This window comes from Girardinichthys multiradiatus, chromosome 13 (genome assembly GCF_021462225.1).
Source record: "Girardinichthys multiradiatus isolate DD_20200921_A chromosome 13, DD_fGirMul_XY1, whole genome shotgun sequence".
NCBI lineage: Eukaryota > Metazoa > Chordata > Actinopteri > Cyprinodontiformes > Goodeidae > Girardinichthys > Girardinichthys multiradiatus.
In genome coordinates this window covers 37,011,159-37,038,175 of record NC_061806.1, presented here as the reverse complement: position 1 = coordinate 37,038,175, position 27,017 = coordinate 37,011,159, and the positions used below count along the sequence as shown (strand labels likewise).

The window sequence follows — 27,017 nt, the reverse complement described above, 5'->3', positions numbered from 1 at the left end:
TACATATTGTCCTGCAACCATTTTGTAGGTATTTTGTTATAATTACTGGATAATCAATATGAGCAGCAAATCAGATAATTTTTTTCAGAGTTCTGAATTTTTGTTTTAGGAATTTGTATATAGGGAACAAAGTATGGATACCCAGCAATTTTTCTGTTCTATATGTTTTCTTTTTCCATGCTTGTACAATAAACTGAAAGCAAACTCCATACACTTGACTGCATAGGCACCCTGTAAAGAAACCATGGATGGATGGACAACATTTGGTCAATGAGAGAAGCATGGAAAAGTAAATATATTCAATCTAAACATGCAATTTTTTGACACATTGGTAACTCCATAATGCAGACATTTTCTTTTCCCATGCATAATGCATACTTTTCCAGATTAGATTAGGTACCATGTCATTATTTGGGACACCTTACAATTTGTACTCAAAAAGACCTCCGTTTTTAAGGGCCTACGTCATACCCTATCAATATCTGTCAACAAGGAATCATAAGTAATCTCCAATGAGAATGAATTAGCTTCGTTTTGTTTTTTGAATTGTTGGTTTTATTGAGTATCTCACCTCTTTGTGTACATGTGGAGATGTAATCTGAGTTTATCTTTGATTTCCTGCAGTGAGGACACACGTCAGTTGTAGTTTGTCTCTTCCACCCTGTCCCTTCCTGTATTGCGCATCAACATCTCCAGCATGCCACAACTGGGTTGATGATGATACCAAACCATACATATCCGAGAGTGATCACGTGGTGTGGCTCCGGTTTCCTCGGAGCGGCTCTGTGAGAAACCACGTGACGCAGTTCTCCGTGGTGTCAGAGTGGAAAAGAAACAGGTAATTTCAACCTCTCGTTTATTGTCTATGAGCTAGTTGGAAAATATTTCCTTTAATTAGTTCTACCAAAGTTTAAGTTCCAGAATTACACAATGCGCTGAATCCAAACAGTAGTTCGACAGCGAGACCTCTTGTCGGCTATAGCTGAGTATATTATATATTGAGCCGGGTTTCTGGTCAGTATCGCCTGTTATTTATTTTCATGTTAGCGGCCTGCAGGCCTGTCTTCAGCCTCGGTGTTTTCCTAGTAGAAAGTCCGGGTTTGAGGACACACCGGAGGAACGTTGGTGGTAAACGATGCAGAGCACAAACTGCCAACTTGCTAACCTAGCTAAAGTTACACAATTAGCCGAAACAAACGACGTTAGTTAGCATGGCTCGAAGTTATTAGCATTACTCTTGTGGCAACATTGTGTTTTTTGTTTCTTTCTTTGACTGTGAAAGCTTCACAGGTCGCTATATAGGCGGTGAGCTAATTAACCTGTTGGCTATGCAGTGCAGTTAAGCTAACCCCGGTAATGCTGCTTTATAGTGGCAGGTTTCAGGGTCTCTGTTAGCTCGTTAGCTGGTAAAGTTAGCCTCGCTGTCGCCATGAGGTGAAGCGGAAGCCCACCGAGACTTCAGAGCTGGATGTTTTCTCTCAGGGATTAGCTGCTGGGCTAACAGGTTGACCATGTGGCTGGCTTGGCGAAGTGACATATAATTTTACGTGCAACGGGCCCAAACACGGCTTTTACGTAATCAGAACAAGATTAAGTCGTCACCCAACATAGCTTGGATAACCATTTCCTTATGACCAATATCTTGCCTATGTTTGGGCTTGCATCTTCTTACTTCTGTTGCATGAATATTTAAGGCAAAATCTATATTTAAATGACTTTTAAAGAGAGATTAACAAAGATCATATTGGTCTTGTGCTTGCCTCCTCTTCCTGGCTCCCTGCAAGGAAAATCTGGGACAGAATTTTAAATGCGTATAAAGCCAGTAAGGGGACTTCTCCTGTATTATGGATCTTATTGTTCCATACAAACCGACTTCAAGCGTTTCCCGACTGAGTACAGGCTAGTTGAGGTTTTCTAGAACTCCCAGGCCCAGCTTTGAAAACAGTTCATTTAGTTTCTGTCCTGTTTCTCTGTCAGTGATCATGCAGATTCCCCACTGGGTTTTAAAGCTCTAACCCTTTGACCGAACACTTTAGACTAAGGTATTATTGGAGATGCACCAATCAGGCTTTTCTTGCCCACTACTTTTTCTGGTTTGCTTTAAGTATTACCTGCATATTACATTTTCTAAACAATATAACACAAAAAATGATGGAATGTGCTGGATATTCTTTTATTTACACACCCTTTTTATCTAAAAATCTGCACAAGTATCACTTAAGTCTGGTATTTTTTCATATTTTGTAGAGATGCATCTATCAGGCTTTAATGAAATGTTTTTATTGTTTTGATTTTCCTTTGGTAATTATTTGGAGGTCAGGCATTATAATGTTTGACCAACAAAGTGTGCAAATATTTGCCAGTTTTCTAAAATCTGGCATGGGCTTATTCTCCTGGTATTATAATGTTAAGTTTAAATGTCACAATATTTACACATAATGTCTGAACAAAAAACTCTTACGACAATAGTTCTTAAACTTTTTTTTTTTTTTTACAATTATCCCAGGGTAAATACTCCAATAGGTTTTTCAAGTATTGCCATACTGACGAACATTTTACAACAGTAATATAACAGGACTTTATAACTTTGTTATGGTGTAAAAATATTGCATTGCAGCATGGCATGCATAGTTGGAGAATACAACTGATTAAACATTCATCTTTCACTCAGAAGCTAAAATGTCCATATTGGCCTGGTCACTGAGCATATATCAATTTGCAAATCAGACAGGGTTTTGAACTTGGAGCTGTGACATAGCCAAGTTGGGTTTGATGTCATTCCCAGATCCAAGCTTCAGTTTAGTTCCTGGTTCACTGTCATCCTCATCAGTTTCTACTGTTGGTTCTCCTAATTTTCTTCAAACATGCTCCTCTTTGGATAGGGTTTTGACGCATAGATCAATTATTGAGTACAATTAATGTCAACCCAGGTCATGTTTTTTAAACAGAAAAGGAACAATAACTCATACTGTTGCTTAAAAACGATCTACTAATTTGAAGTAAAACATTTATTTAGTGTTATTTTCATTTGGATACAACTCAGCAAAAATATAGAATAACTCCCTGATAAATTGACATCTATTTATGCTTGAAGTACTGCTTTGTGTAATACACCCTTTTGCTGTTCCTCTTTTTTTTTGTGTGACTGAAGTAAAACAAAGTCATTACTGACCAGCAGTTAGCTGTTCAACTGACCTACTGCCCGCGGCTTACCAAAAGTGGTTTTAAAATGGTGTTACCCTAATATGCAAGATGGGTAGAGCTCCAGATAGTTTTCACACCATACTTTTAGAGACTGGAAATAATCCCGAACTGTGAAATTTGGGCTGATATGGTCTCAGGCCAAGGATCTCCAAAGTTACCACATGTGAGGTGAAATTTCTTTTTCCTAGGTTGTGCATGAAAATGACAACAGTAAGCATTCCAAAAGGTATTAAATCTTTATAATCCTTTTTAAATTTTACTAAGCCATCTACCTGGACAGGTCAAGTGTAATACACAGTACAGGTAAAGATGAGAGCTGTTAGAAAAACACTACAAGCATGTGGAGTCACCTGAAATGGCAGCTCATTTTAACTTGTTGTTCAGAAGGGTCCTGCTCTCAGAAAGTGCTAAAATTCAGATATCGGGGCAAAACAAAATACAAAGATGAGAAAACAGAATTGGCGGACTTGAAATAAAAATAATGATAGTGCAATATCAGCTAGTGGATACCTCAATTTCTGATAACATCAACCCGTATGGTTTGACCTCTGTGATTTCATGCTTTAAATCAGTTTAGTATGCTGGTTTTTTTTTTTTCAGTATCTCTTTGTTCTTTCTTTTTTTTTTTTTTTTTTTTTTTTTTTTTTAGATTTTGACATGTAAAGTGCTTTTAAATGCATCGCTGCTTGTGTACTTTATAAATAAAAGTTTGTCAGACTTAGTGATTATGTGTGGTTGATGGGCAGGGCTTAGTAACGCCACCTGGACTATTTAAAGAGACACACTACAGTGATTGTGTTTAGAAAAATACTAGCTTTGAACAAAAGTATATTTTTGTGCACATGTAATCAACTGTTACTAGTTCTTTGGGCATGCACCATTATTTTGCTAATCTTTTGTTATTCGGTTGAAAATTCCTTTGATTAATCAACTAAAAATCAGATAGCAACAACTTTTTTTTTTACAGGATTTGAACCAGGGGCAGCTAAAGCTATGCCACTTGAGTTCTGGATGGAGAATATTTACAGACAAAGAAGGTTTTTCATCTTGAATGCAAAATGTATATATTTTTTGTACAGTTTTGGCCTAATTACTGCTTTGAGTGGATTGTTCTTTCACCAATTCTGTATACTCCATTTAACAATTATTTGATTACTAAATTAGTTAAAGATTATTTCAATAATTGATTATTCTGATTAATTGTTTCAGCCCTAATGTGGTTTAGAACAATCTGGGAAGTCATAGTTGTAGGAGATGAAAAATTGTATGACCTTTTAATAGTTTGCTATTACCCTGCATAGTTGTTTTGAAGTATTTTGAAGGACTACATGAAAAAGTAAATGTAAAGAATCAGTGACTAGAATAGATAAATTTATCTTAATCGTCTCTGATCTGTGGTTGGAAGGTTAAATATTAAAGATACTAAAATGTTGATCTCTATTCAGTGAATGCAAAACTCAGATATCCTACTATAGGCTATAAAGGTTTCTGCTTTGATGGACGTTTTGAGTTAAATAAAAATCAGAATGGTTAAATACATATAGTTGATGCATAAAATGGGATAATCTTGTAATTCCTTTATTTTCTGTTTGATTGTAAACTACTATCAAAGAACTTGCAGCACATTTTATTTCCGCTTATGTGTTATGATCTTTTAGAAAAGAAGTCTGAATCGGTTGAAATCTGAATAAGCAGGTTATGGCAGAGAAAATCAGAAATCTGTATTGGCCACAAAAAACCTGATTAGCGCACCTCAGCAAAAAAGGTGGACATGTCATATTCTTCATTAGACTTTGGTCTTCAATTCCAGCGCATAGAAACAACAAAAAAACTGATGGTAAATTGGCTGTAGAGAGATTTCAGTCAGTGTGAGAGGGAATACAAATGTTCTTTTGTTTTTATTATAGAAGGTTGCAGGCCTTTTGTTTTGCCGAACTCTAATTAACGGGTAAATGTAGAAAGCATTGTCCATGACAGCAGCTTGTATACCAAAGCTCATTTATCATCCGGGTCAGCCCACCAATAAGGTTTAGTTCATTTTATCTTGAAAAAGAAACAAAAACACCCTTGATAAACAAAATTAAGGCATGTGTTGGAACATTGCTGATATCACTGCTTTTTCCCCCACCCCTACACAATAAGCTACCAGTTGAAGTATTTCTTATGTGTGCCTGTCCTTATCTTCTCAGGTGTTATTCCTTTGTAAATACTGTTATTTGTATATACTGTAAATGATGACGTCCATGGGCGGGAACCGAGCCCGGGGCAGCTGGGAGCAGACACAGGGCCAGACACAGAGCCAGACACAGCACAAGCAGAGGCCTCAGGTACCCCAGAGTTTCTGCAATCCTACACACACACTGTACGACGGGTATTATTTTATTATCAGATTTTATTATTGATGCATTTCAAATCAGAATGTCATTGAAAAGTTAATTTATAAGTAGCTACATATAAATTACTTTCTGTGTTTCCACAAGAATGCAAATCTCCTTCTGTTTGATGCAAATGTTGGACGTTCTTATGTTGAACAGGCCACTGCAGAGCAGATCCGACTCGCGCAGATGATTTCAGACCACAATGATGCAGACTTTGAAGAGAAGGTTAAACAGGTGAACCCTTTTATAGGCATATTGTTTTATTACTCCCTTGTTTTACAGTCAGAGTTTCTGACCTGCTCTGTGTCTACACACGTGTCTTTTCTGATGTGTTTTGTGTTGTTGACAAACCAGTGAGCTGCTCGGATCTTACTTTGTTGTTCCTTATGGTGATTATAAACATGTCTTTCACAAGAAATCCACAGTTTTAGTCTATGAACATCAATGTTGAAATCTTTTTTTCTTTAAAGACGACTACATTCAGCCATTTCATTATGTTCCTAAAAAAAAGCCAAATGTCTTTCTAATTGGTTTGATTCTCCATGTGTTGTTTTCCTTAATTTGAGCGGGTTGCAGAGTGAGAAGGCACTATTTCAGATTTCTTGCAAATTGCATACTTTAATATGACTCCTATTTTATAAAGCTGGCTTTAAGCCTTGGGTGAAGTGTAGTATTGCTCTTTTCTGACCTGCTATGCTGACCATTATTTTGTATTGATGGTTAGAGCTCCAAACAGGAGCTGTATGCAGTTTTTATTTATCTCTGTTGGTCTCGTTTCTCAGCATTTCATGCATACCACATATAGAAGCTGTTTGCCTACATGTCCCAGAGCAGTTTGGCTCTCCAAAAAGGAAATCTCAACAGTGTATCCATTGACTTTATTATATCAATATTGCATACATCACACAGTTTTTAGGAAAATTTGTTAGCACTCCCTGGAGATATTTAGGCTGACAGTGTTTTTAATGGAGTGCAGACGGCATTTGTAAATTCAGCTGCACATGGACCAGTATTAACTTCCTGAAGGGAGATATTAACACAAGCAAATCAGAGATGGAAATCAGTGGTTTGAGAATCTTAATAGTGTTAATTGTCCAATTTCATGGAACAGTGTGTTGTTAACGAAGGCAGCATTCCACTTCTGCATATGGGTTTTATGGCAGAATATGAGCAAAATCAGAACTTGATTAAAATGACATGCAGACCATGTGAACGTACCTATGTTTCCTAAACTAAATATTTATTTGTTTACACTGCAACTTTGTGCTTACAGCTACATTTAAAAACATCAGAATTTTGCAATAAAGGTCCTTTTTTTTTTGGTCACTCATTTCAGAAAGCAAAAACTTAGATTATTTTAACTTGATGAAATATTCCAAGCCTCTAATTCTTGTAATTTTGATGATTTATAGCTTACAGATAACGAAACCCCAATATTGTGAAGTCACAAAAGGCCATTGCTAAAGAAGCTGGTTGTTCAGAGCCTGGGGGTCAGAGCATCAAGAGCCACTGCGCACAGACAAATCCAACGCATGGGCTACAAGCATCTTACCTGTTGGACATTGTGTCAAAGTTTCTTATGAAAGGGAATCTTGAGTTTAATAATGCTTCTTTTTGTAAACACAACAACACTCGTTCTTGATTTTATTCAAAACGGCTAATAAAGCGACACAATGGAAAACACAAAAAAAATCATTGGAATTTTTAAAAGTTACATTTTTCTGACATTTGTATCCAGGAGTCTTTGTTAATGGCTCTATTAATATTCTGCATATCCAAGGTACCTTGCTATTCATAGTTCTTTCCTTTCTCATCGCACATGTCGCTCCCAACAGTGAAGTTAGGTGACAAACAAGCAAAGGCAGCAGTAGCATCTTGTACACGGATATTCCCAGCTTCACTGTTAGTCTTTTAGTACCACATCCATATAAGGGTCCCTTATTCTCCTCTGTTTTGTCTTATTCATAGCAAGAACTGTAAATTTCACAGAAATGAAAGCCTGGGTTCCTCCTTGTGTCTCATAGTTGCACTGCTTCTCTTTCAGCTGGTTGACATCACAGGCAAGGACCAGGATGAGTCCATGATCGCGCTGCACGACTGCAACGGGGACGTCAACAGAGCTATTAACGTGTTGCTGGAGGGCAGCCCTGACACTGTGAGTATCCTCTTTGTTTAGGACGCAGCCTCCGGAGCAATCAGTGCTAGCCGTGTCTTTCACTGCACTGCCTAGTGTTTGTTAGGCTGATATTCCACTTTATACATAGAAGTATGTCAAAGAAAAAGATGCATAGAAAGGTTATCTAAAGACATTTTGTTTTGTTCTAGTTTGTTTGGCTGATCTTTAAAAAAGTCATTATTATACTTTGCTTTTATTTATTTGTCTTGAGAACCGAGTAGCAGGGTTCCTACACAGTGAATATTTTCCAGGTCCGGTTAGCTCTGGAAAATAAAATAAAATAATTGTATTTCCAGAATTAAGTCCTTGCCAGTTGTTTAAAAGTTGTCCACCCAACCACTTATTTTTCCATCCATTCATCTATTTTTGTGCACGGTTTTCTATCTCGCCGTCCATCTGTACGTCCATTTTTCCATCTTCTATCCTTTGATCTTTCCATCTGTCTGTCCATTCACCCAATCCTCTTTCGTCAATCCATCCATTTTTCCAGTTTTAGATTTAGATTTTAAATAGGGTGAGTATTCTGGAAAGTGTCTACATGAAAAATGTCGGCGCCCTGAAATACATTCTTTAAATGTTACATGTGTGATTAATTCTTCAAAGTGCTGTAAAGATGGTTTTAAATAACCACACGGACATAAATATACGCAGCTCAACAGAAGCAGAAACTAAAACCATAAAATAGTGAACATTCATCAGTAAAATCTTGGTTTGACTGGAGTCAGTGATGAGGAGCAAATTCTCTTTGCTTAAGTAAAAGGAGAAGCAGCCACTGCTGGCCACATAGTTGAAGATCTGCCATTGGCAACAAAAACAGAAGTGTTATTCAGCTCTGCGTCCTTCATTCAGATTTATTCATCTACTAAAAACGATGTTTAACCACCAGCTGTGTCACCAGCACCCCAGTTATCCTGCAGTAAATGGCAAGCAATCTTCATGAACCCCACTGGCTGGAAGGAGAAACGTTTTAATGCTGTCTTCTTTTCTTTAGGACTCCTGGGAAATGGTGGGTAAGAAGAAAGGAGTGTCGGGGCAGAAGGAAATCAGCCAGGCAGAAACCAGTGAGGAAGGAAAAGAGAACAGAGAGAAAGGTGGAGAGAAAGATGCTGCACGTCGTCGAGGGGGGCCTCCACGCAAGGGCCGCGGTGCAAGCAGAGGACGAGAGTGTAAGTCTTTACTATGTTGGTTTGGAAAGTAAATATATCAAAAAATAAATCACTCCTCTCTTTGTTATACAAGTATTTGATACTCTGCAGATTTTGCAATTTCCCCACTTGCAAAGCATGTAGAAGTCTTTAATTTTTATCATCGGTACTCTTCCACTGTGAGTGATGGAAACTGAAACAAAAGTCCAGAAAATCACATCGTGTGATTTTTAAGTAATTAATTTGTATTTTATTGCATCACATAAGTATTTGATACATCAGAAAAACTAAAATTAATACTTGTTACAGAAGCCTTTGTTCGCAATTTCAGATGTTTCCACACACTGCAGTAGGGCGTACTGTGAGCAGCGCGGACACCGCGCTTCATAGACAAACATACCAATGTCCTATATTTCTAGTGACAAATTCCTACATTTCCCACACTTTCTGCCATGGCGTCATCGGACCGGAAGGGAGAACTAATTTGCCGTGTGGCTTTGGAAAAACAAAAAGAAAAGAAGATGGTGTTAACCACGGGTTTAATGGCGTTCAGGGACGAAGAAGAAGAAAAGACCTGTCGGTTGGGGCTCTGCTCAGGGGCAGTGCGTCACACATAAAACGGTTCCATGTGGAGACCTTTTCCCGCCGAGGAGTTTATTGTGTGGCGGTCATAAAAATTTTGCTTTGCGTGGATTATGTCCAGCGGATGTCCGTGCGTAAGTCTGCGGAGTAAAGTACACACAAAAATGTTTTACCCTTCATGTTATCATAGATATATAGTGCCTTGCAAAAGTATTTATACCCCACTCAATCACAAACTTGAATGTGGTGGAAGGTTGTTACAAAATTTATAACAAATTAAACTCTTAAAGCATGCCACACATTTTTATTGAGCCCCCTTCTCTCTGATACCCGTCAATAAAGTCAAGCACAACCTGACAAATTAGTAAATAGTCCAAATATTTGACACAGCTGCAAACCTGCCACAACTTGACCATCCGCAGAAAAATTAAGCACTACTTTGTGGTTTGGAGACAAACCCTGAAAAAGTTCAAGGTGTATGAATACTTTTGCAGGGCACTGCAGAATTTATGTTGAATAAATTAAAAGGGTTACAAATGTGTATCAAGTAAACTTATAAATATGAAAACACACAGATATGCATAAACAGGTTATTATTGCTTCCAGCAGTCTAGCTAAATATTTCCTTGTGAGCTTTCTCATTTAGTTCCAGGATTGCTGAACATCTGACTCTTTTCTTTCCAATCTGTTGTTCTTGTTTCAGTCAGTTTTAGTACTTCCAGAGACGGTCTTATTCTGCATTTCCCTGAAGTGTTAAAAAGGTGGAATTAAAATTCTTGTCTCAAAATCAAATATGGCTGCTGGGTTAAAAATATGATGATGGCTGCTGTTTAGATAGTATACGTCTCATTAAATCAGTAATGCCCACAGTCCTGTCTGGCTTCGTTTAATTAAACATTTGCCACAGTGTTTGGATGCATTAAAAGTAGGTAATATCCCAGATATTGTGTTGCAGACAGAATTTTGTGAGATCGATATGAGAGCAAACCATTGATCTACAGTCTTAACCTGATCAAGTTGGGTGAGATGTAATTCCTAGATCTGAGCTTAAAACATAGAATATATCGTTGCCAATTTATTCATTTTGATTCGATTTTCTAAATCAGCATGACTCTTCTGCTAATTTCCCTGTAATACATGACTCATTTTGAAGTTGTTTTTCCTGAGGAATGTGTGCACTGCGGTGTTGTAATCCAATACCGTCATTTTTCTGCATATTTACAGTCCGTGGACAGGAGAATGGCTTGGATGGTGGCAAAGCTGGAGTAGTTGGAAGAGGAGCAGAGCGAGGCAGAAGGGGCAGAGGCAGAGGGAGGGGAGCTGTTGGTGAATAATTATCTAGAATAAATCACTTTTGTGGAGATAACGTAGCTGTTACTTTTCTTTCTGGTGACATTAAAAACTGATATTCTCAATGTTTTTTCCTCCAGGAGTATCTGGACGGAGAGGAGGCAGATTTTCGGCACAAGGCATGGGGTAAGGGATTATCTGTGTTGCCATAGTCACCAGAAAGCATGACCCAAGTCTGTTGTTAAGCTGTAATCGAATGGTGGGGGACAAACTTAAAGCCCAAAACACACCGCTTGCAACCGACTCTACACGACCCGCTCAGATTTCTTTATATATTCAACATATAGGCTCCGACTAGAGAGTTCATTGACAGACCACCGGACTCATGAGATCAAGTATTGATGCAAGATTATGTATCAGAAATAACACGTCTCCAATTCCCAATACGTCTATTTCCATCTATGTTTTGTCCTTCTGGCTGCCATCTTTGTAAGAAAGGGGTGCCGTGTCATAGAACAGGTCTGTTCTCTACATCCACAATCAATTACTCGTCATCCATCTTGAAAATTAACCAGTCAAAACTTTTTACAAACCAACGTTATCGGAAGTTGCGTAATGTTTACATCACAATTTGACCATTTTAGTCTGGTCTGGTCTATGTCATGGAGAATCGCCAGCTCTCTGCGCAGCCCCATTAACTTCAACGTGTTCTAATTTCTACGGACATCATACAACGTGATTTTTAGTTTCGTTTTCTTTTTGTCGGATCGTATGCCAAATCGGATCCAGTGTGTTTTGGGGGTTGTCCAGTTTGACGGGACGGCGCAGGCCTGGCATCTCTGCAGAGAGCGCAATGTCACAGCATTTCCTTCAGAAAGAAATTTGGAAAGATCCGCTTTGGTCAGCCAGCCAGTTTAACTTTAGTCTCCCTTCTCCAGTAGTGTAGCATTTATCGGTCTGTTTGTGTGTTCTTGGTCTCAGTTTCTCTCTGTGTGTGTGTATCGCAAACTGGTGCATCTGTGTCACAACAGAGAAAGTATTTGTCTGTGATGGCATTCTTAATGGGGAACACTGGGCTCAATTTGGGTTAAATAGGAAGCAGTGAAGTGTATGGTAATTTGTTTTCTGCACTTGGATCTTTTTTTTTTTATATTTTAAATCTTTCCAGGATTTGCTGAAGTCTTTAAATTGGCCCTTGTGATTGAAGTCAGGAGCTGTGTGGTTTCCTCCACAGAAGCCTAAATCAAATTTTCTCTCTCACTGATTCAAAGTATTGAATTAGGACATGAAAGCCTCTGTAACGTTTCCACGATTGTGTACAGTGAGGGGAACCAGAATGTAACTGAAGGCTTTTCAGCAATAAGTAGGACAATAAACAGTAGCAGGATTTTAAATGTCTCGCAAGGTCCTCTGTCTGTATTCCAAGAAACTTAGAAAACTCTCTACAATTTTAGATATATTTAACTTTATTTATCATAAGTGTATATATAAATATTGTACTATGTTTTCAGTTTTTTGGGCTTGTAACTCATGATAGCAAGGCTAAAAGTGTGGAAAAAGGTGTAAAACAAAACAAAGCAAGCTAAAGACGGGTATCTAGCTATAAGTTACACACTAAATTACACCATCAATGCAAAACAACTGCCACCCAATAGGAAAGTAGCAATGGCCAAGTCTCCAGCTCTAATGGGATTTCATAAAGCAAAGATTTTTATGGTGATTCATCCAGTGAAGAGGAGGAATTCAGTAGAAATGCTGTCTCAGAGGAAGTGGCTTGGAGACCTAACAAACCGGTACTATACCAAAGGAATTTAATTCCTTTGTGAGCCTTTCTACACATGATCAGTCCAGGTTGTAGTGATGCATAGATATGCACAATATCAATGTGCAATTTAACAAAGGATTCCTTGAATGCAGTTTTTTGGTAGAATATATTTTAAGTGTCCTGCAGCGAAATTCGACATACCAGTAATATTTTGGTCCTGATGAATAGACGTTCAATGACCTTGAAGCCCATATTTTCGGATGCTAAAGCTCACAGAATGGTTGGGACATTTTGATGAAGGGTAAGGAGAATGTGGGTTAATCTGAATCTATATTAATCGCAGTGTTCACCAATAGTATCTTAATTGCACGTTTTTTCTAATATTTCACAGCTCTCGTGGGAATTTAACAGCACTACAGTAACGTAGCAGCTAAATGTTTTTTCCGAGGATGCAGGAATTTCTCACAAAATGTTGTTTGACCCTTTAAAAAGCTGCTTCAAGCTAACTGTACATGTGGCTTGGCCTAAGTGAGAGCTACTCCTCTACTGATGCAGCACTAAATCTCCACAGTGCTGCTGTATGAAGGTTGCACAATATATCACGACTATATCATCATCACAAGATCAGTGTGTGTAATATTCATGCAAAAGACTGTTTGGAGTGCAATAATTGATGGATAATACAATCCAAGTGTTATGCAGTTGCTTTTTTCATGTTAATGTAATATTTAGGCATTTGAAGTCTCGCGGCAGCAGATGCTCACAAACATGATGAATGCCATGATCAAAATGGTTTGCCTTTTTACTATAAATAGACATTTTGAAGTTTGACCTTGAGTCTGTTCGCTTAAGATGAGGTTATATCTTCGTTTGCACAGGAAGGGTCTTACACAGATAATGAAATCAGTTTGACTTGTTGCCCATGGTGTGATTTTTCTCGGCTTGCAGAAATACGTAAAACAAAAAAGACTTGCATCAGGAGAAGCTACAACAACGCAACGTGGAGTAAATGCTTTTGAGATTTATTTCTGCCTTTTTGTATTCCTATAAAACATCATAAAAAATACACCTTTCTGTTTTTCAGCTTCAACCTCAGTGTTTATTTAAGGTAATAAGCCTCATTATTTGAAGTTGTGCAGATAATTAACCTCTCCTCATAGGTAGGTGTAAAATCACAGAAATGTACCTTGATGATTCTGTTTGTGAAGCTGTCTCCAGAGCATTTGCTGTAAAGAGTTGTTGCATTTCTGCATGTCTGCACATGTTCTCAGTTCTCCCCTTTTCTCTGTATTTCCCAGGACTTTTAACCCTGCCGACTATGCTGAGCCAGCCCAGGCAGAGGAAAACTATGGAGGGGGCAGTACCTGGAACAACACAGGAAGCGTGGAGTTGGAGGAGGGAGCAGGTAAGTGCATCTATTAAGAAAGGCTGCAGTAGAAGAAGTGAATATATTATTAATCCAGCAGCTTTTTACCATCCAAAAAGGGTTTAATGTTCCCAAAGAAGCTGTCTATTAAAGTGGATTAATCTTGATATCTTGGCCTGTTTTTTTGTTTTTAGGGTTGGAATATTCTACAGGGGAGGGACCAAATTACCCACCCAAGTTTGACTCTGGTCCTGGTAAGGCAATCTTTGCTCATCTCTTGTTTTAAAATAATGTAAAAAAATGAATGAATGAAGCATTGATCAGATTGTATTTGGCTGCCAGGTCCCTGGAGATCTGCTACAGAGGAGTGGGGCACTGAGGACTGGAATGAGGATGTGAGTCTTTCAGGACCTAACTGTTCATATTTTCCAGCTTTACAAAGAAATGTCAGGGTCTCATCACAAAAACCTGGTATTTTAACAAAAACATGGACAATTTAGAGAATTATTCATGGTTTCTACACAGTCTGGAAAAGCCTGTATTTTCAAGGTCTAGATAAGCATGAGAAAGGAAGAGTATGGGAAATATTTGGTTCTAGGCTTATTTATCACATTGTCTGAATTAAACTCTTAATCCTTCCTTCCCTTTTTCCATCCCTTCTCCATCATGTGCTGCCAATCTTTCCTGTGCCCTGACTTTTTTCCCACCTGGTCTTTCTTGTGTCCTGCCTCTCTTTTTGTCCTTTGTGTCCCTCCTTCCTTTCTTTCCTTCCTTGGAGCATATCTTTCTTCTTTGTTGTCTTTCTCTCCTTGTGTTTTCCATTCATTCCTTTCTTTTTGTCCTTGTCCTTCTGACCTTGATTTGTCCTTTTTTGTTTTTTTTGCCTTTCTTCCTTCACCTTCTCTTGTATCATTCTTTCCTTCTGTCTTTGTACCATTCCTGCATTTCCTTGTCCCATTGTGGTTCCTTGCTTCTGTCCTACTTGTCATCCCTTCCTTCCTTCCCATCCTTGTGTCTTTCCTACTTTCTTCTTACCTTCTTTGTGCCTTTCTTTCCATCCCATCTTTCCTTTCATCCCCTTCCCTACCTTCTAGGTTCTGCTTTTTCCAGGTTTTTACATTTTATTTGATATTTTTAATGAACACCATGCCCTGAGAGCTCTGGAAAGTTGAAGCTGGAGTTTTCACCTAAAATGTGTAGGAGTTTCCCTCATTGTTTACTTCCAAATCCAATCCTCTTTTCTTTTTCTTGTTATTTCCTCAGCTATCAGAGACCAAGATTTTCACAGCTTCTAGTGTGGCATCGGCCCCTGTGCCTCAAGAGAATGTTACAATCACCAAAGGACAAAGGTTGGTTTTTATTGGAGCTGATTTAAGAAAATTACATTTCCATATTTTCAACTTTTCCAGGAGCTTGGTTAGTTTTTCATCCCAGACAACTTGAATGCTGGTCTTTGTCATGTTTTACGTAAAGTTTTATACGAGTGAAAAGATGGGATAATGTGTTGTTAACAGGAAGCCAAGGAGAAAGCTACTATTAACAGCGCTGAAATAACTGAATCCTAGACAACATTGTAAATGTGTTTTTCACCCATTGCAGAATTGACCTTGCGGTGCTGCTGGGGAAGACTCCCCCATCCTCAGAGACAGAAAACACCCCCATGGAGGCCACCCAGCCCCCCTCTCTGCCCCAGTCTCTGGTTTTTAGTAACTCCAAGCAAGGGGGGCCACTTTCCCAGACATCCTCTAGCACCCCATACTCCCAGCACAGCATGGTGAGGCCCTGATAAAGACACTGCAGTGATCAACATGTAGACAACCCAAGGGCAGCCAGTATCATTTCCTTACCACATAGGAATAATAATATAATAATAATATAATAATAAAAAGATGAGGGCTCTTGCATTTAGTTTTCACTGTATTTTCATATTACCAGGGGTAACAGTGATGTAATAACTGTATTTTATTACCTCTTGACACTGCAGGCCAGCATGCTGAGTAAGGGATTTGGGGAAGTGGGAGACCCTAAAGGAGGTAGCACAGGAACTACCGGTTCCCAGTTCCTGGAGCAGTATAAAACAGCGCAGGCACTGGCCCAGCTGGCAGCACAGCACTCTCAGACTGGACCTCCCAACACTGCTCCTTCATCCTGGGCTAACAATGCCTCCACACTGGGGCAATATGGTGAGATGCCATTATAAATAGAATTCAAACTAAATTCTGCTTATGTTAATTTGTAAAGTTAACTGTCTTATATAAAAATAATAAAGTAATCTTTTTCTTCTTTTAACCCAATTTTTTACCCCTGTTATTGTGCAGAAATGAAGACTCAATCAGAACCTGGGATCCACACACCCTTTACAAAGCGGCAGCCGTACCAAACTGCCACGTCAACTTCGTCCATGTTGGATGTTTTCCTGCAGGACAAAGGGCTGCCTCCTTCCTCCTCCGTCTCCTCATCTTCCTCCTTACCGCAACAAACGACATCCTCACCGCATGCAGTGCCACCGCCTGCTTCCGCTCTTCCCAAAATGGCTGCCGTTCCCTCTCTAGGTCAGCAGGTCTCCCCGAGTTCCTCGGATGCCCAGGGTTCGAGTCCACTGCCTTTACAGCAGCACAAACTCAAACAGCAGAAGAAGAGAACTTCCATTTCAACAAAGGTAAAAACCCACTTTTCTCTTTAAACGCTGAGTGGAAACTGAGCTATTTGTTTTTGTGATATAAACCAAAACTGATAATAAAATTATTTTTAAAACATCTGAGAGGGAAAAAAAAGACTTGGATGTTTATGCAGATTAGGATAATTTTGAAAGGAATGAGATCTATAAAGATTAACACATGGCAGCTAACAATCACATTCAATCAAAAAGGCTAAATAAAACCTTACGTTCAGGAGAACCCGAGAATAAAACAAAATGTGGATGACTTTAATTAACCATTTAACAAGATTCTTGGTGGGGAGCCAATAGCCTGAGTCTGATTGTGGTTTTCTACCATCATGCTGAGCATCGTGGAGCTTATCCTTTCATCACAGTTCCTTCGTGAATCCAAAGACTGAGCTAGCTCTGATAATCCTCTACTGCAGTACTGAAAGCACCCCTGCTCTTCCTCAGATTCCAGCGATGGCAGTTGAAATGCCTGGCTCAGCAGACATTTCAGGCCTTAACCTTCAGTTTGGAGCGCTGCAGTTTGGGTCAGAACCAGTTCTCCAAGAGTACGAGTCCACCCCTGCCACAACAACGCCGGGCAACCAAGTTCAGAACAGTCTCTACACAAGTCCCAGCAGGTCAGTAACCTCCAAAGTCCAACACTACGAAGGTGTCCTGTATTGTTCATGTGTTTTGGACTTGTGGTGTATGGTGCCACCTTGTGTACCCAACATGAGAATAAGAAATGTCTTTAAATTGTGTGTTTTTTAGGGCTGGAGAGTAGGAATGCAGTTGGATTTATGCTCTTTTTTTTTTTTTATGACAACATAAAACACTTTAAGTCTTTGTTTTGCTTTATTTAAAGCATCACCAAGCATATGTTTTTTTTTTTCTGCAAATGTTCTAGTCTAATTTTAATAATTGTAATCATACCAGATAACGTAGTTAATGTTTTTTCCTTCTGCTCTGCAGCGAGTCGGCTCCAGCTCTGTCCAGCTCCAGCCAAATGGAGATGTACGACCAGAGAGCATCTCAAACACGCCGCTACCCTCCCTCAGTCTCATCCTCTCCTCAGAAGGATATGCAGCCCAAGGTAAAGCTGAAATATTTGTAAAGGTTGGATTACAATAATACTTGAATGATGAGGCTAAAATGGGTGTTTTTTTTTAATGCAGAAAGTATATCTGGTTTAGTTGATGCAAAGTTTGATCTCCATCTCATTTTATTTATGATGTTAGTTTTTACTGCATTACAGTTTATACGGTGTCCTGATTGTCGGCAACTTTTTCTTGTTTTCAATATTAGTACTGTTTTGTAAAAAATGCTCACCTTTTCAGTACTCAATAAATTAGAATATTATTGAAAAGTTCATTTATTTCATTAACCAATTCCACACAGACGTACAGAGGTTGGACAATGAAACTGAAACACCTGTCATTTTAGTGTGGGAGGTTTCACGGCTAAATTGGACCAGCCTGGTAGCCAGTCTTCATTGATTGCACATTGCACCAGTAAGAGCAGAGTGTGAAGGTTCAATTAGCAGGGTAAGAGCACAGTTTTCCTCGAAATATTGAAATCCACACAACATTATGGGTGACATACCAGAGTTCAAAAGAGGACAAATTGTTGGTGAACGTCTTGCTGGCGCATCTGTGACCAAGACAGCAGGTTTTTGTGATGTATCAAGAGCCACGGTATCCAGGGTAAAGTCAGGATACCACCAAGAAGGACGAACCACATCCAACAGGATTAACTGTGGACGCAAGAGGAAGCTGTCTGAAAGGGATGTTTGGTTGCTAACCCGGATTGTATCCAAAAAACATAAAACCACGGTTGCCCAAATCACTGCAGAATTAAATGTGAACCTCAACTCTCCTGTTTCCACCAGAACTGTCCGTCGGGAGCTCCACAGGGTCAATATACACGGCCGGGCTGCTATAGCCAAACCTTTGGTCACTCATGCCAATGCCAAACGTCGGTTTCAATGGTGCAAGGAGCACAAATCTTGGGCTGTGGACAATGTGAAACATGTATTGTTCTCTAATGAGTCCATCTTTACTGTTTTCCCCACATCTGGGAGAGTTACGGTGTGGAGAAGCCCCAAAGAAGCGTACCACCCAGACTGTTGCATGCCCAGAGTGAAGCATGGGGGTGGATCAGTGATGGTTTGGGCTGCCATATCATGGCATTCCCTTGGCCCAATACTTGTGCTAGATGGGCGCGTCACTGCCAAGGACTACCGAACCATTCTTGACAACCATGTGCATCCAATGGTTCAAACATTGTATCCTGAAGGTGGTGCCGTGTATCAGGATGACAATGCACCAATACACACAGCAAGACTGGTGAAAGATTGGTTTGATGAACATGAAAGTGAAGTTGAACATCTCCCATGGCCTGCACAGTCACCAGATCTAAATATTATTGAGCCACTTTGGGGTGTTTTGGAGGAGCGAGTCAGGAAACGTTTTCCTCCACCAGTATCACGTAGTGACCTGGCCACTATCCTGCAAGAAGAATGGCTTAAAATCCCTCTGACCACTGTGCAGGACTTGTATATGTCATTCCCAAGATTAATTGATGCTGTATTGGCCGCAAAAGGAGGCCCTACACCATACTAATAAATTATTGTGGTCTAAAACCAGGTGTTTCACTTTCATTGTCCAACCCCTGTATGTCTTCAAGCCTTTATTTCTGTTAATGATGATGATTTTTCATTTACAGTGAATGAAAACACAATGTTTAACATTGGAATATTAGACTAATGAAAAAAACATTTCTAATACAGAAATTTGAGCTTAATGAAAATGTATGTTTGAAAACCTGCCTATTTTCAAAACGTGCTTTTAATTTGAAAAACGAGTCTTTTCTGAACCCAATTTATTGAATGTCCTTGTTTCTATTGCACAAAAAGTGAGGCCTTTTGATTATTTTTGAAATTATTCTGAAACAACTCGCAGATTTTCCAGTCAAAACATTTATCTACAACCGAGATTGTTTAATGAGCTGCAAGCTAACCATAATTAGCTTTAAAATATGGCAGTTGAATTTCAGAGGTCAAAATGTAAACTTTAGATTTTTATTAATACATAATTTCTAAAACAAATAAGTGATCAAATTTTCATTGTTTTTTTTTTTTTTTCAGAATGGCTTCAGTTCAATACAAACTACTCAGTCTGTTGAAGGTAAGTGTTTTTCTGTCATCTTCTGAAAAGTATCAGCAGGGTTTCTGAAGGTGATTAAAAGGTCTTAAATGCCATCATTTTTATTTCTGGCTATAAATTTGTAAATTTAACTGCTTATTTTATAGATTTCCGTTTTTGTATTTCTTTGAAATAGGCCTTGACAAAACTACACAATGAACAAACATGTCTGAAGGAATTTAAAGCCGAACATTCATACTTATAAGTTCTTTAAGGAAGGAAAGTAAAACATTTTATATGTTTCAACAAGTCCTCAAATAAAAATATATATATTTAGGCTTGGCTTGAAATCAGGAACTTCAGTAGTTGACTGCTTTTACGAAGATTACAGTATATTGCTTTGGAAGGCCTTAAAGTTCGACAGGATCCACACCAACATTAGAAATTAGTTATATTTTCCTTTGCTAGATTTTAAATAAATCAAATATAAGCCATGTTTTAAGTAAGTTATAAGATTAACTTATTTTGGTTGTTTTCTGTTATTCACACTGATTTAAACTCTATAATGGTCTATAATCAGAGTTGTAGAAACCCGGTTTGCAGTGAGAACGTTACAGAAAACCCTTTCATTTCTATCTTACGCCAGGCTCTGCAGTATCGGTGAAGCCCGCTTCTGATTCAGTCACGCCTTCATCCGTCTCCAGCATGGGCGCTATGGCGGACAGTGGCTCAGGCCCCACCTCCTTGTTGTCCACATCCAATCAGGCCAACCTTAGTGCTCTTGGGCACAACGAGGACCTCCCACCAAGCTCCATTCCTCCTCCTCAGCACAACAAGTGAGCTGAAGCTAAATTATACCTAAAAGGATAATAGCAGCACAAGTAGAGCCATCCTAGGTTATGACCGTTGAGAGAACTGACAGATTGTCTGAACCTCCCGGTTTTATTTTCACAGCTCTCATCCATCCCAACAGAACAGTCTTGCTCCATCTTCAGTCCGAACATCAAACTCAAGCTTACTGGTGAGCTCTTTAAATGCTCAGCTCAGTTTGATTTATCTAAGATTAGAGCTACAGATTTTTTTATGTGCAGCTCTTCCTGCATTTCTTGCTGTAGTTTAAGGTTGCTAACAGGTTTTTCAGTGCTTCCTGTGGTTGCAGAATGAGGCATTAGATGCAGATTCACTCTAATGGATATGTAATCTCATCAGTCGTAAGTATATCCTTCTGTCTCGACAGCATCCCAACGTAGACGGCGACTTGAGCCTGCACTCGTCTTTCTCTTCCACTGTCTCAGCTGTGCCGTCTTCATCAGTCCCCCCCTCCTCTTCCTCCATGGCTGCTGCACAGGTGTCGCTTGGAGCACCTCAGGCCCCCTCTGTAGGCCCTGCCACAGTCTTGACCCCCTCGGGCCAAGGTCCCGTCAGCAGTCTGGCCATGGGTTTCAACGCTGCCTCCATGGGTCCACCACCGACAGCCCCCACCTCAATTTTAGTCTCTTCAACCTCTTCGACCATTCCCTCCCCAGCAACCTCTTCCACACGCAGCTCTGTGGCTTCCTCAGGTTAGGAAACAGGTCAAAGTACACGCTGTGTTTATGATCAACTAGTCCATCAGATCATGCAAGTGTCAATCTTTCAAATTTTGCTAGAGAATTCACATTTAATTTTTGTAGTTTATCCTAAATAACTTGAATTATTTTAGTTTTTCATTTGTTATGTTACGGCAGCAACTTCAACAAAGTTGTGCATAATTAATAGACAGGAAAATGTTCCATAGTTTGACATCTTTTAGAAAAATCTGATGTGTGGCGTATGGTTGTATTCAGTCTTTTACTCTGTCACTCCTAAATAAAATCCAGTGCAACCAGCTGACTTCAGAAGAAGCCTAGATAGTAAGACGTTGTTCTGTGTATAGGTTAGTTTCCGTATAAGTGAAGCTGTCATGGAAAGGACTCGGAGTTTTGTTGGTGAACAAACACCATCATGAGAACTCAAGAAACACAACAGACAAGTCAGGGGAAAAGTTGAGACGGGACATTGACAGACCCGGCAAGGAGAGTATTTATCAGAGAAGCACCCAAGAAGCCCATGATGGCCCTGAAGATCCAACACTGAGCACACCATCTCGATGGCAGGGGTCGCATTAACCAAATATTTTTTGTTTTTGACTGTGACAGAAAAATCTGAAGGCCATCTGTCATTTTGACAGATTGCAATTCACACCCCTTACCACTTGGTGGTGAGCCGGCCTATTAATTAGCTGTTTTCTCATTTAATGCTTGACCTCATGGGCTTTACTTGAAAAAATGTCAGGGCAGCTGTGTGTCCAAAGTTTCGTTATGTTGAAAAAAAAAGGGACTAATCCCGTGCGTTCAGCAGCTAATCTGTTCATATTTTAAGTGCAGTTGTTTATACACAGCTCAACAAAATAAAGGGAACACTTAAACAACACAATATAACTCACAAGTAAATCAAACTTCTATGAAATCAAACTGTCCACTTAAGAAGCAACACTGATTGACAATCAGTTTCACAGCTGTTGTGCAAATGAAATAGACAACAAGGGGAAACTTTGTCGATTAGCAAGACACTCAATAAAGGAGTGGTTCTGCAGGTGGGGACCAGAGACCACTTCTCAGTACCGATGCTTTCTGGCTGATGTTTTGGTCACTTTTGAATGTTGGTGGTGCTTTCACACTCGTGGTAGCATGAGACAGACTCTACAACCCACACAAGTGGCTCAGGTAGTGCAGCTCATCCAGGATGGCACATTAATGCGAGCTGTGGCAAGAAGGTTTGCTGTGTCTGTCAGCGTAGTGTCCAGAACCTGGAGGCGCTACCAGGAGACAGGCCAGTACACCAGGAGACATGGAGGAGGCCGTAGGAGGGCAACAACCCAGCAGCAGGACCGCTACCTCCGCCTTTGTACAAGGAGGAACAGGAGGAGCACTGCCAGAGTCCTGCAAAATGACCTCCAGCAGGCCACAAATGTGCATGTGTCTGCACAAACGGTTAGAAACAGACTCCATGAGGATGGTATGAGGGCCCGACGTCCACAAATGGGGGTTGTGCTCACAGCCCAACACCTTGCAGGATGCTTGGCATTTACCAGAGAATACCAGGATTGGCAAATTCGCCACTGGCTCCCTGTGCTCTTCACAGATGAAATCAGGTTCACACTGAGCACATGTGACAGACGTGACAGAGTCTGGAGACACCATGGAAAGTGATCTGCTGCCTGGAACATCCTTCAGCATGACCGGTTTGGCAGTGGGTCAGTAATGGTGTGGGGTGGCATTTCTTTGGAGGGCCGCATGGCCCTCCATGTGCTCGCCAGAGGTAGCCTGACTGCCATTAGGTACCGAGAAGAGATCCTCAGACACCTTGTGAGACCATATGCTGGTGTGGTTGGTCCTGGGTTCCTCCTGATGCAGGACAATGCTAGACCTCATGTGGCTGGAGTGTGTCAGCAGTTCCTGCAAGATGAAGACATTGAAGCTATGGACTGGCCCGCCCGTTCCCCAGACCTGAATCCGATTGAGCACATCTGGGACATCATGTCTCGCTCCATCCACCAACGTCACGTTGCACCACAGACTGTCCAGGAGTTGGTGGATGCTTTAGTCCAGGTCTGGGAGGAGATCCCTCAGGAGACCATCCACCGTCTCATCAGGAGCATGCCCAGGCGTTGTAGGGAGGTCATACAGACACGTGGAGGTCACACACAATACTGAGCCTCATTTTGACTTGTTTTAAGGACATTACATCAAAGTTGGATCAGCCTGTAGTGTGTTTTTCTACTTTAATGTTGTGTGTGACTCCAAATCCAGGCCTCCATTGGTTAATAAATTTGATTTCCATTGATGATTTTTGTGTGATTTCAACTTTGTACAGAATAAAGTAATCAATGAGAATATTTCATTCTTTAAGATCTAGCGCTACCTCTTCTCAACGGTGCAACATGGTGGGGGCAGCTTTATGCTGTGGAAATGCCTTTTATTTAGCCAAACCTTTAAATGTTGAAAATTCCTGGAAGAAAATCTCTAAGGGCCTCCGAGGTTCACCTTCAGGCACGACTATGACCCTAACCATATTATAGAATGGTTTAGATCAAAGCTACTGGTGTGTTAGAATGACCCAGTCAAAGTCCAGGCAGCAGGGAATATGCGGCTCTCTGTGTAGACTGACTGAGCTTCAGCCAGTTGCACTGGATTTTATTTAGGGGTATGTGTATGATGTGAGCTGAACACATGTCGTGCACCACTTTGTGTTGGTCTATCACATCACAAAATGTAGAAAATAAAAGATGAATTTTAGGAGATCATTGGGATATAAACCTTTTCTGGGGATGTGTAGGTTTTTGACTAGTTTTGTGTTGCAGATGAAACTAATTGTTTTGCATTGTACACTGTCAGAAATGAGGTTTCATTATTATGATAAGGCAGGAGCTGGGTTGTAATAGTTTCCTTTAAAAATTGTTTTATGTACAGGGAAAGCACCTCCAAACCTGCCACCTGGTGTTCCCCCTCTACTGCCGAACCCATACATTATGGCTCCAGGACTACTGCACGCCTACCCTGTAAGTTTATCAGATCTTCCCATTCAGCTCTGCATACACACATATACTAAAACAATCTGACACGCTATCCCTTCATCACAGCCTCAGGTGTATGGCTACGATGACCTACAGATGCTGCAAACAAGAATACCATTGGTGAGTTTCATTTCCAAAGCAGCGTTTGGCTGCTACAAAATGAACCCAAACCCACACACCTTCCTACTTACAGCTTAAGTTTTGGGTTAACATTTCTTTTTTTTTTTTCTAGGATTATTACAGCATCCCTTTTGCGACTCCAACAACAGCGTTGACAGGCAGAGAGGGCAGTCTGACGAGCAACCCTTACTCTGGTAGGTCAGCTTTTCGTTGAACTGAGTCTAAAAGGTTTAAGCTTAACTTTATTGGCTAATTTGTGGAAAAAAAATAAACTGACTGGCAGAATGACAGGGCAGCAAACTGATCAGATATTTAGATTTTTTCCCCCGTTCCTGTTAGAAAGTTAGATTGACATTTAATATAGTTCTTTTCCCCCAAAGAAGTTCTTAACTGGTTCTGTAAAAGAACCAGTTTTCACTTCCCAAAAGCCAAGTTGGAACCACAACATGATTGCCATTATCATTCATTGTTTAATCCTCCTCCTGTTTTATTTAACCACACCAGTAATATTATTTATCCTGCAAATAGACGCTATAATATCCCCACCTTGGTTCATTAAAGCCGTTTAAAACAACCAGCGGTGCTTCTGAGAGCTTCGCCGTCCTGATCAGCTGATCTCTTGTCCACATCAGCAGCTGGAAAACGGGAAGTAAACGGCTTTTAGAGTTTTTACACCACGTGGTGATTTCAAAAGACCAGCAATGTTAAAGAACTGAGCCGGAAATAACATTTATGAATTCAATGGAAAAGAATTAGCTGTGAGCGACGTTAACCTGAAAGGTGATTTCAAAATAAACTGCAGGAAGACGAGAGACATTCAGCTTCTGATATTCTGATGCCAAACAGACATAGTGATGGGTACCGAATTCAGTACTTTTATAGGTACCCACCGACTTCCGTCGATACTACAGAGTACCGATTCACTTAAAATCAAACGGTACCATGTTTTGGTACCTAAACACATCATTGTGACACTGAAGGAGTGGAAGATTTTTCTATACCCGACATGAACACAGCATTGCACGCACAGGAATGATGTCGGTAGCCGCTGGTACCGTCAACAAAGCATGGCTGAAAGAAAGCGCTCCAAAGCTCCACTTTTCAAAATGCGATGCGGATTACGCTCGCTGCAATATTTCTGACGCAAAGTGCAATTAGGGTGACCAGATGTTCCTGTTCGTGCGGGACTGTGCTACATTTTTCTCTCCTCTCCCGGATGACCCTCAAACAAAAACAATGTCCCGCATTTGACTGGGTCAAATTCTGATAAGTCAAAAAACTATTCGACTGGAGCTTTTCTGAAATGTAAAGAAAGCAGAGCTGCAGTCATCTTCACAGAGCCGCATCAGCTGTCAATCAAAAATACACAGCAGCAGCGTCCCACAACATGACCAACCTGCGCGCCATGATGCTAGTAAAATAAAACAGAACAAGACTACAGAATTTAATAGAACGTATGTCACGGAAAAGATCACGCAGCTACAACAAAGACTGGGAAGGGGTTTATAACTGGGTGAGGCCAGTGAAAGGTGAGGGATTTTTATGAAGTTTGCCAAAGTTATTTAATTTCACACGGAGGGGAGCATAATGTGACGCGACACTAGTAAAGTGAGTCGCACCATAAATGCAGAGCTGAAAAGGTGCCTGCTGATGCACTCTTTTACTCAAACCCAGAGACAAGGTAACAGCAGCCGAGATTATCCGTGTTAAACTTTACAAGTTTTTTCAAACTTGTGCTAATTCGTTGTTGTGCACGAACAGGCAAAGCAGATATTGATGAATGTAATGTGAGACCTTTGTTAAATTAAAACGTATGATGTCATCATAGTGTTGGCAGTGTGTCCCACATTTGATTTTTTTTTATATCTGGTCCCCCAAAGTGCAAAGCCAGCGGCGGGAATACTTTTAATCTGAGGAAGCACCTGGTTAAGCAACAGATTTTTCTCAAGGTTGAATTTTCATCAGGTTCAGAACTACGGCTACAACTCCTGCATTTGGCACCGTTAGCGCGCCTGCATCCGTTAGCAACTCGTCGTCTGCAGCCAGCAACATGGCTGAGTTTGTGCATTATTAATTAGAAACACTGCATAGTCAGTTATGGGTTTTTATGTTGAAGAAATGTTCGCAACAACTAAGATGTTCCACAACAAACACCTGGATGTTGTTTTGATACATTCATTAAAGTTTATATATTGAGAAATAAATATGTTAAATTGAAAATTTTTGAGGTTTTTATTATTAAACGAATTTATTACCAAATAAACATATACAAAAGTACCGAAAACTGAGTACCGGTATCAATTCCCAGGTACCGGTTATCTGTACTGTATCGGTTCAAATATATGAAAGGTACCCATCTCCAAACAAACATTTTATTCTCATTCATACGCGGCGTTCTTTCCACTGGCCCAGCACCAAACCGGGTCTGGGATAGCTCCAGTTTTCGTAGCTAGAGCCTGGGTTTTGTCTTGTTGAAACACAAGGAACTGGTGCTTGGGACAAACCAGTACCAGCTAAACGTCGGAACCAGTTGGGTGGAAAAGGCCCTGGTCTGGAATAATATGAACGCAAACTTTCATATAATCAGACTCCAGACTGTGTTTATGG

General features: G+C 40.1%; 1 protein-coding gene across 4 annotated transcripts in view; it reads left to right on the top strand.

Annotated features, from left to right (window-relative positions):
* The first annotated feature begins 684 nt into the window (after positions 1 to 684).
* ubap2l (ubiquitin associated protein 2-like) overlaps positions 685 to 27,017 on the top strand; it is a 35,134-nt gene continuing 8,801 nt past the window's right edge. For 2 of the 4 annotated variants that reach the window (XM_047383727.1, XM_047383725.1), the window contains exons 1-24: positions 685 to 838; positions 5,394 to 5,531; positions 5,739 to 5,816; positions 7,627 to 7,737; positions 8,750 to 8,924; positions 10,710 to 10,811; positions 10,916 to 10,961; positions 13,625 to 13,648; positions 13,839 to 13,945; positions 14,101 to 14,160; positions 14,249 to 14,301; positions 15,170 to 15,255; positions 15,506 to 15,680; positions 15,891 to 16,089; positions 16,225 to 16,565; positions 17,019 to 17,191; positions 17,526 to 17,646; positions 19,699 to 19,738; positions 20,343 to 20,532; positions 20,651 to 20,717; positions 20,934 to 21,258; positions 24,187 to 24,275; positions 24,357 to 24,410; positions 24,523 to 24,604. In XM_047383727.1, coding sequence (XP_047239683.1) covers positions 5,436 to 5,531; positions 5,739 to 5,816; positions 7,627 to 7,737; positions 8,750 to 8,924; positions 10,710 to 10,811; positions 10,916 to 10,961; positions 13,625 to 13,648; positions 13,839 to 13,945; positions 14,101 to 14,160; positions 14,249 to 14,301; positions 15,170 to 15,255; positions 15,506 to 15,680; positions 15,891 to 16,089; positions 16,225 to 16,565; positions 17,019 to 17,191; positions 17,526 to 17,646; positions 19,699 to 19,738; positions 20,343 to 20,532; positions 20,651 to 20,717; positions 20,934 to 21,258; positions 24,187 to 24,275; positions 24,357 to 24,410; positions 24,523 to 24,604 — 2,794 coding nt within the window. In that variant the 5' untranslated portion in view covers positions 685 to 838; positions 5,394 to 5,435. The remainder of the gene's footprint in view (positions 839 to 5,393; positions 5,532 to 5,738; positions 5,817 to 7,626; positions 7,738 to 8,749; positions 8,925 to 10,709; positions 10,812 to 10,915; positions 10,962 to 13,624; positions 13,649 to 13,838; positions 13,946 to 14,100; positions 14,161 to 14,248; positions 14,302 to 15,169; positions 15,256 to 15,505; positions 15,681 to 15,890; positions 16,090 to 16,224; positions 16,566 to 17,018; positions 17,192 to 17,525; positions 17,647 to 19,698; positions 19,739 to 20,342; positions 20,533 to 20,650; positions 20,718 to 20,933; positions 21,259 to 24,186; positions 24,276 to 24,356; positions 24,411 to 24,522; positions 24,605 to 27,017) is intronic. The other 2 variants (XM_047383729.1, XM_047383726.1) reach the window with 1 other exon arrangement.